The sequence below is a fragment of the Vipera ursinii genome, assembly GCF_947247035.1.
Source record: "Vipera ursinii genome assembly, chromosome: 8".
Lineage (NCBI taxonomy): Eukaryota > Metazoa > Chordata > Lepidosauria > Squamata > Viperidae > Vipera > Vipera ursinii.
In genome coordinates, this window is record NC_139519.1 from 26,142,935 (window position 1) to 26,152,569 (window position 9,635).

Here is a 9,635-nt window from a genome sequence, read left to right on the forward strand (position 1 = left end):
CTGTTTTTTTGGGGGGGAAGATGGGGCCCAGGAGAGGAACATCACTCTGCAAAGGGCTGGGAACATTTCCCTTTCTTTCCAGGCAGCTAAGGACCGCCTGGAGGTGGCAGGCATAGCTGCGGGGGCGGCCTGTGGTTGGGCCTGGGAATTTCCCAGGCCCTGCCCTCTGCAGAGCAGCCCCGCCCAAAAAGCACATGAGCTGGGTGTGAAACTGCAGGCTTGCTTTCTGGGCATTGCCTGGAATGGTGCTGCTGCTTGGCACCCAAACTCTCAGCTGAAATGCCAGGTCGTGTGGGATGGGGGTTCCTGGTCACGTGCGCAGCGCTGTGGTGGCAGGTGATGGCAGGCAGCCTTCCACCTCCGTGTGACAGGTGAGTGAGCAAGCTGGTGGGGCACCTTGGGTACAGCTGCGGGTCTCTGAGGCAGCATTGCCTGTAAATTGCCTTGACAAGGCAAAGCCTGACAACCCTGGTGCCAATCTTACAAGCCACAAAGTGCACCCAGGGAGTTTCTGCCACCAAAGGAGAAAAAAATGGTTGCCTGGGTCCAGGACATAGGCCTTTTTCATGGCCGCGCCATCTGTCACTAAGGGATAAAAAAAGTGCCCTCCTGTGTTCCAAGCAGGTATAGCACCCACCAAAAGAAATCTTTAAAATGGCATTTTAAGATTATTACTCTTTATTAATAAAACTTTATTAATATTAGGCCATGTTCTGCGCCTGTGTCACAGCAAAAGGCCCTCCTGTTGCCCTATTAATAAGGTGTTAATAGGTCCTATGGATAAAACGGATGAGATGAGAAGTTGGAACTCATGGAATTTATTAATTTATTTGCCATCCATCTAACTTTGTAGAACTGTCCAGAGCAAGTCAGGGTTAGGAAGGGCAGGAGATTCCTCCCTTTCCACTCCAGGTTGCTGGAAACAGCCCGCCTACTGCCCAGAGGTACAGAAAAGAAAAAGCAGGAGACTTGGGTCTTTGCCAAGTCTGACTTCCAATTTTGCTAAGTTCCCCCAGTCACACCTGCATTGACTGACGTAGCGGCCCTGTGGGCCAGGAGGAAGGGTGGGGGGCCAGGCCTACAAAGGCCTGCCGGCTGAAAGCTTAAGCATTTTGGAAAAGGCAGTGCAGAAAGGTTACGCTCCCTGGATTTGCAGCCTAGAGCCTCCGCCGGATGGGTGACCTGCCCTGCTGTGGCTGTTAAGAAAGAACTCAGGAAAACAGATAAGTTGTCCTTGAGGATTTTTTTTTCTTTCTTGCCAGTTTCAGCTTGGGTAAGGCTTTTCCTTTTAAAGAGATGGGGATGGAAATTGGGTAAGGTTGGGAGCCAAGTAAAAGCCTCAAGAGGCAGCGGGAAACACGGTGGGAGGTTGCGATGGCCACCACTCTAAATATTACAGTTTTGGTGGGAAATAGCAGGAGGGACCTTTCCGAGGGCCTTCCCACGAGCAGAGCTTGGCAGTACCGGGAAGGGCCCTTTCTGGCGTGCCTGCCTGCCAGGCCGTGCAGCAGAATCATTGGGTGATGCTCGTGGGCCCCTCTTTCCAGGGGGACAAGGTAAGAACGCAACTCTTTTGGCAAGCTTTTGATTTCTGAAAAATCCTCTTCTGTAGCTTTTAAGACCAATTTTAATAGAATTAATGTTTATAGATTACAGTGTTAATGTTTTGTGAGGAACTTTGACAATAGAAAAAACAAAAGCTGCCTAGATATAAAAGAACATAGAAACAAATGTACCAAAGGTAAAATTAGAAATAACTATAAACATAGATTACATATTAAACCTTAGCGTACTAAACTCTAGGACAGTGATGGCGAACCTTTTAGAGACCGAATGCCCAAATTGCAACCCAAAAACCAGTTATGTATAGTCGGGTGCAGGGTGGGCATGGCCCATTGGGCATGGCCTATTGAGTGGGCATAGCCCATTGGGTGGGCGTGACTGCGGTGCTAACAGCAGACTGCATGGAACTAAAAAGTTCAATCAATTCCAACTTTGCGAGATCATTTTTTCCCCGCGAAAAGTTGAAATTAATAGATTGAACTTTTTTTTTTTGCACACTGGCGGAGGCCTAAAGTGAAAAGGTTCTATAAAACCTAGCTGATGACCTAGGACTGCGGTGACAGCGCACATGCCCAGAGAGAAGGCCCTGCATGCCACAGGTTCACCACCACAGACTTCGGGTTAGGGTTAGGTCACCATGAACTCAGAAAGCAAAATGGATATCCTCCAATAATTTGGATTGCTTGGGTATGGTTAGGAGGGCACTGACTTTTCTAGCCTGCCCTGGTAAAACACATGGGAAAATCCCATTGGTGGAAAATTCCACTTAGAGTTAGGGTTACCTCACCATGAACTTGTAGAGCAAAATGGACATTGCCAAGAAATTCGGAGTGGTAAGGTCTGGGGTTAGGAGGGCACTGACTTTTCTGTACTGCCCTATGTTTCTTGGTAAAATACATGGGAAAATCCCATTGGAGGAAAATTCCACTTAGGGTTAGGGTTAGGTCACCATGAACTCGTAGAGCAAAATGGACATCGCCAAGAAATTCGAAGTGCTTGGGTATGGTTAGGAGGGCACTTACCTTACTAGGCTGCCCTATCTATGTTTCCTGGTAAAATACATGGGAAAATCGCATTGCAGGAAAATTTCACTTAGGGTTAGTGTTAGGTCACCATGAACTCATACAGCAAAATGGACATCACCAACAAATTCGGAATCCTTGGATATGGTCAGGAGGGCACTTTTCCAGCCTGCCCTATCTATGTTTCCTGGTAAAATACATGGGAAAATCCCATTGGCAGAAAATTTCACTTAGGGTTACGGTTAGGTCACAATGAACTCATAGAGCAAAATGGACATCGCCCACAAATTCAGAGTGCTTGGGTATGGTTAAGAGGGCACTGAGTTTTCTAGCCTGCCCTGTCCATGTTTCCTGGAAATTAAGTGGGGAAATCCCATTGGAGGAAAATTCCACTTAGGGTTAGGGTTACCTCACCATGAACTCATAGAGGAAAATGGACATCACCAAGAAATTAGGAGTGCTTGGGTATGGTTGGGAAGGCACTGACTTTTCTACCCTGCCCTATCTATGTTTCCTGCTAAATTACATGGGAAAATCCCATTGGTGGAAAATTCCACTTAGGGTTAGGGTTAGGTCACCATGAACTCAGAGCAAAATGGACATCACCAACAAATTCAGAGTGCTTGAGTATGGTTAGGAGAACACTGACTTTTCTAGCCTGCCCCATTTATGTTTCCTGCTAAATTACATGGGAAAATCCCATTGGCTGAAAATTCCACTTAGCGTTAGGGTTAGGTCACCATGTGTTTAAGGGAATCGAAGTTTGTCCCCAGTAGCTAATGAAGAAGTTGCTGCTTCAGCATTCTATTGAGGCTCCTGAATTCTTGTATGTTTTTTTGGATAGAGCTGCTCTTGCTGATTAATGATCCACCCAGATGGGTACCCTGTACTGTAGCTGGTTGTTCTGCAGGAATAAGGAGGAGGAGCTATTCTCAAGAGATGGCAAGGGCGTGCGTGCTCAGAGTTCAAGGGAGTGTCCTGCCAGCGTGGCAGTAGACTCCAGGGCCAGGTGCCCACAGACCGGCTCTTCCATGCCTTGTAGGGAGAGGGAACTTGCGTCATGGAAGAGGCACCTTGGCAGCCTTGCCCTTGCAGTGTCCCTGGTCCAGATGTAGGGGAAGGAATGGAATTTGCTGCCCAGAAGAAGCTTGGTGTTTGGGGCGTCCCTGGGGAGCCCTGGCTGTGGGCATCAAGGAGCAGCTGTCCCCTACCTTGCAAAGTCTTGGCTGCTGCTGGCACCATGGTATTGTTTCCCCCAAGGGCATTGCTCCTCTGCACAGCAGTTCTGCTCTTCCTTTCCAGCCACATCTACTGCACTGGAGAGCTGCTGCGGCAAGTCCAGCTGGCCAGGCTCTTTCAAGATGACAAAGACTTTGTTGACATGCCACTGAAGTCCAACCCAGGTGAATGTCCACCCTTACAGCACAGTCCTCTTCCTAGTGCCAGAGTCGCCCTGCTTTCATAACAGCCCAACCACCTGGAGAGACGGACCTGAATGTAGAAACCGGTTTTATGTTGCAATGCAGAGGGAAGGCTGCTGGCCCTGCTGGCGCAATGCTCAACCTGAGCTTGCCATCCAGTTGCTTCAGCTGCAGAACACAGGCTTCCTGGGCCTGAAGTGTGCTAATGCAAGCCTAGCCCCTCCTCACCCCTCCACCCTAGAATGAACCTCGATCGGATCTGCTAGAACTTTGTTCCATTCTTCCAGATGTGGTTCTCAAGCGATTTGAGGAATTAGTGAATGCCACACCGGGTGGGGCCTTATCTAAACTGCAGCTGGCACAGTTTGTGGAGGCTCACTTCTTTCCTCCAGGGCAGGACCTGGAAAGCTGGATTCCTCCAGACTGGACAGACAGGTACAGTTACACCTGGAAGGGATGTGGTGATATGTTTCCTGCTCTCGGAGATGGCACCATACTGCCCCTTGCAGTGTATGAGTTCTCAACTAGGATTACATTTCAAGAGCACACTGACCACCCTTCAAGATGGCCATTGGCTCCTGACCCTCTTCTGCTTTGGCGTTTTGGTCTTTGAGATCCTACAAGCCCACCTATTACCTGAGGCCCCTCCCAACTTTCTGGTCAGAGGGCCCTTGACCCCAGCAGCCAGCCAATAGTCAGTCCTCTATTTCTGAATGATCAATCTCCTGTCTCTGGGAAAGCCACCAGATGCCCCCTTTCAGGCCAGTCCCCTCCCCCCATGCTCCTGGCCTGCCCCCGAGTTGCCTGGGGATCTCCTGCTCTGTGAGGTCCGGATCTTCCCTCCCAGGGTGCCTCGCCCTTTCTCCCTTGCTCAGGGTGGGAATGGAAGCCTTTTTCTTCCGAGGCCTTGGGGGCACTACGCAGATTGCAAAGTGTGTGACATTTTTCTCCCTCAATCCTCCCTGGGGATTGACATCACATCTTGAATGGCTGCCTTCTGAACCTCCTGGGCCCATTGTAGCATCCCCCTCCTCAAGAGGATTTCAGATGAGAAGTTGCGGTCCTGGGCCCAGGTCCTGAACGCCAAGTGGAAGCAGCTGGGCAGGCGGGTAAGTGCCAAGGTTCAACCATTGGGGGATGCAGAGGGAGGCTGCCGTGCCCTAAGCAGAAGCTGCTCCATTTCCCTTCAGGTGAACCCCAATGTTCAAATGTCTCCTTGGTGTTACTCTCTGATCTATGTGCCAAACCCGTTGATCATACCCGGGGGCCGGTTCCGTGAATACTACTACTGGTGAGACATGCAGAGGGCTGGTGGGGGACCTGTGCCCCAACCCACAGGCTTGGTCAGCAGAGGCCCCTTTCCCTCAGCTCCCTTCCCACATCCACACATGGCTGCCTCTTTCTTTCCTACCACAGGGATTCCTTCTGGATCCTGGGAGGCCTCCTCCTCTCCAACATGACAGCTACAGCCAAGGGCCTCATCCAGAACTTCCTCTACCTAGTCAGCAAGTGAGCGTTGCCAGGAAAGGCAGGGCTGGGAAGAGGCTGCTTCTCCTTCTGCCTCAACTTCCAAGGAGCAGGGGGAAAACCTGCCGGGTGGGTGTGGGCAGCTACTCTGCTAGCCTTGCGGGGAGCTGGTGAGATCTGGCCCTGCTGCCAATCCTCTTCTGAGCCATGTGCTTCCTGAGAGCAGATTTGGGCACATCCCAAATGGTGGCCGTGTGTACTACGAGCGTCGAAGTCAGCCACCACTTCTCACCCTAATGATGGAGAGCTACCTGAGCTATACAAACAACACTGAGTTTCTACGGCAAGTATCTTTGAACCAACTGGTGATCAGGACTCTTGGACTGCAGTTCAGCTTGCAGAACTGGCCAAAGGCATTTCACACACTCCGTCCATCTCTGTGGCTAATGAGGAATTTTTGCCCTCCCTTCTCAACGCCTTCTCACCTCTGCCTCCTTTAGGGAAAACATCCACCTGCTCGAGGCTGAGTATAAGTTCTGGCAAGACTACCGGGCTGTCAATATCTCTGTCGGGGGCAAGCGATACTCCCTGAATCGCTACAATGTCCAGGTGGGGGAACCCAGGTGAGTGGCCCTGTAGATATGGTCCTCTTGCACTAACTGGCCATTCTGTGTATCCAAGAACTTCTGGACCCCCTTCAACCTTTCTCCCCTTCCCCCCCACCAGACCAGAGTCCTACATGAAAGATGTCGAGCTGGCAATGGGCTTAGAGGAAGGTAACTGCCTGATCGGGCTCCTGGTGAGGGGAGTGGCTCTGAGAAGGCATTGTGGAAAAGATCTTCATGTAATCGCAGAGGCTTGCCAGCTAAGTATGAGCAGCAGAGCACACAGCAGAAAGCAGCACATGCAATTGTTGTCTGAATCAGCACAAGAGAGCTTTCAATCACAGCATGTACAACAATAATCCCATTTCATTCCGCCCCGGTCAAACTCCTCTTGAACAATTTGACCATTTCTGGGTATCACATCTTAAGAAGGGTTTAGGAAATCGGGTCAGACATTAGAGGCAAAGCACAGGGCATAATTTTTTAACTAGCTGAAAGGGTGTCTCACACATAAGAGGACTGGGGCTGTTTGGTGTGATCTCTGAAGGCCAAACATAATCACAGGAAGGGAATTGCCCATCCAATGTTAAGGAAACCTTTTCATAGTAAGAGTAGTTTGACAGCAATGAGGGTGTTGTGCTTCATGGGCATCCACCCACCCAGCCAGCCAGCCACTCATCCAGGGTGCTTTAATGTGAATTCCTAGACTGGCCAGGAGTTGCCCCTGGGAACCTCAGGGCCTCTTCCGTCTCTAGGATCCAGGAATGGCAAGCAACCTGCCTCCTGCCTGCAGCTCTTGTGGGCAATGTCGGAGGCCGCTGCTTCCGGATTCACCACCTGTTTCTCTGCAGAAGCCCAACGGGGCCTTTGGGCAGAGCTGCAGAGTGCGGCCGAGTCGGGCTGGGATTTCTCCTCCCGCTGGTTCTTGCCAGGCTCCCCACCACTGCAGGACCCACTGCAAGGCACCAGAGTGAGCGGAGTTGTGCCGGTGGATTTAAACGCCATTCTTTGCAAAGTTGAGCAGCTGTTAGCCACTTTCTACCAAGTCCTTGGTGAGAAATGGGGCAAAGGGAGGCAGCTGCCACCAGCTCCCTCATTGGAGGGGGGTTGCCTCTTGCTTGATGGCTGTGTGGCCGGGGGAGGCTCGCTTGGCTCTGGGGCCCTGGTGAGCTGCCTGCCTGGGGCATGGAGGGCAGGTCTGCTCTGAAGGAGGGTGCTGCTTTCCCTCTCCAGGAGATGGTGAGAAAGCGAGCCAGTTCTGGGCTGCATGGAGGCAGCGGGTGGCTGCCATCACTGCTGTCCTGTGGAATGAGGATGCTGGTGTCTGGCTGGACTATCACCTCCTTCACCAGAGGCACAACTGGGCCTTCTACCCCTCCAACCTAAGCCCCCTGTGGACTGAGTGTGGCGTGGATCTTCCCAGGACAGAGAAGGCACTCCACTACCTGGAGGTAAGAGACAGCTGGTGGGTGGCCAGAGATGCATGCTGCCTGGACAGCTGGTGGGGAGCTGCTGAGGCAGGCATCCGACACTTCATCTGGACAGATCCTGGCTCACTTCAGGGGGAGCACTCCTAGTCTGGGGGGTGGAAATCACAAAGTCAGGCAGCAGAGAAAAGCCCCTTGCCTGCCTGCTCTTCCCTCACCGCAAAAGCCCCAACGTCGGACCCTTCTTGTGGGGGAAGTCAGCACACCAGTGGGCAGAATGGTTGGCAGCACCAAATGCTGATTTCTGCACTCTAGAGACTGAATGTTGTTCCCTAGTTGCACCTTGTGCCAACCCCTGGAATCGGGGTCAGACAGGATAGATAGGGCATCTCGGGGCAGCCTTTCCCCTATCCCCCATCACTAGCTGAAAATGCCCTCTTCTTTGTGGGTGCCTGCAGGAGAGTTCGGCCTTGTCCTATGCTAATGGACTGCCCACTTCACTGACACAGACGGGGCAGCAATGGGACCTTCCAAATGCTTGGGCTCCCCTCCAGCACATGGTGATCTTAGGTGAGGAGTCCTTCCAAAGAGTCTGGGGTGATTCACTGTGTCCAGGGTTCAACCCGCATCCTGCCTTTCCAGCTTCTGCAGGAGTCATTCTCCTGCTCTATTCATCCAGGCGACTCCCCCTGCCAGCCAAACCCTGCCCTAGGCCTCAACTGACAGCATTGCCCTGCCCTGCCAGGTCTGGCCAAATCCTCCTCTCCCCGGGCACAAGAGCTGGCCTTCAGCCTGGCTCAGCGCTGGCTGCAGATGAACCTGGCTGTCTACGAGAAACATGGAGGCATGTTTGAGAAGGTGAGGTGGCCTTCCTGGGCATCTGCATCTTCTACACAGCTTCCCTGTCCCCCCCCCCCCCCCCCGCATAGGCCATAACTGGCTTCTCCATTCCTCCCCAGCATGGACCCTCCAGTGGAGGTCCTCTCCCACAGACCTCTATGAGCTGGTCCTCAGGGCAGCTTAGCCTGGAGCAGCCATCATCACTCACTCCTTTTCCTTTCTAGTATGATGTCGAAGGTGATGGGAAGCCAGGTGGTGGTGGGGAGTATCCAGTGCAGGTAAGAGGTCTTGACAGGTGACACTCCAAAGGAAGGAGGGGGGAGCAGCTCCTGACCAAAGGGGCCCACTTGTTTGATCCCTCTCCTGTCTCTCTGCAGGAAGGATTTGGCTGGACGAATGGGGTGGCCCTCCAACTGCTTGATCTGTATGGAGAGCAGCTCACGGCTGCCAGCTCTCTCTGCTCTCCCTCCTGGCCCTGGATTGGGGCCTGCCTTATCCTGGTCCTGTTCTCACAGCTTTTTGGATTGCTCGTGGACGGGCCTGTCCAATGGGAAGGGTAGCCATCTCCTTGGCTTGGCTCTCGAGAACCTCTGATGAGTGTGGCCCAGCTTCAGCAGAACAACTGTGGGTGTGCATACCCTGCACACGCCAGGGCCTGTTGCATGCCATAAAGCCTGTAGGAGAACCCTTCCCCCCCTCAGTCGTTCCTGGCAGTGTGGCCAGAGGGTGATGCATATGCATAGGCAATAAAGTTCTACATTGCCAGCATTTGTCCTCACCGGCTGGTGTGCTGCTGTTCTAGGGCAGAGCAAAAGCAAATAGAAGACGTAGACCAGCCTTGGTCCCAGCAGAAAAGGGGAACCAACGAGGCCAAAGGGATGAGCCCCAGGTCAGGCCACGGCTGGAAAAATCCCAAGGGAAACCTGGAAAGCCAATGGTCAGTCAAGTTTGCAATACCGAGGCAGATTAACTGAGAGATAAATGTAAAATGCTTCTCTAGAGCTGGCCCTTAAGACCACAGCAACAGCTTTAAAAAGGGACTGTGACTCAGAGCCACAAGGCTGCCTGAATTGGGGGTGTCCAGGCTGCTTGCTTGGGAATCACAGGAAGAGGCAGCCTCCCCCCATCGCTGACACGTAGTTCACCATGGTGTAAAATGGTCAGTCGGATCTGACAAGTTGCCCTTTTTCACCCAAATCATGCCAGAGGGGGCCCTCTCTAATCACAATGCAGCCCTGCCTTGCAAGGGTCCTCTTCCTGGAGAAAAAGACACGCCTGGCCTGGAGGGGG

At 52.4% G+C, this 9,635-nt stretch overlaps 1 protein-coding gene across 2 annotated transcripts; it reads left to right on the top strand.

Annotated features, from left to right (window-relative positions):
- Positions 1–211: 211 nt before the first annotated feature.
- On the top strand, positions 212–9,549 carry TREH (trehalase). Of its 2 annotated transcripts, none has more exons than XM_083368240.1 (15): positions 212–371; positions 3,888–3,988; positions 4,294–4,441; positions 5,028–5,115; positions 5,197–5,297; positions 5,423–5,515; positions 5,700–5,816; positions 5,974–6,096; positions 6,200–6,249; positions 6,834–7,130; positions 7,312–7,529; positions 7,964–8,075; positions 8,251–8,363; positions 8,570–8,623; positions 8,723–9,549. In XM_083368240.1, exons 1-15 carry the CDS (start codon positions 280–282, stop codon positions 8,903–8,905), a joined length of 1,890 nt encoding a protein of 629 aa, XP_083224366.1. In that variant the 5' UTR covers positions 212–279; the 3' UTR covers positions 8,906–9,549. The 2 variants fall into 2 exon arrangements, with proteins under 2 accessions (XP_083224366.1, XP_083224367.1); XM_083368241.1 differs by having other exon boundaries at positions 6,930–7,130.
- The last annotated feature ends 86 nt before the right edge of the window (positions 9,550–9,635 follow it).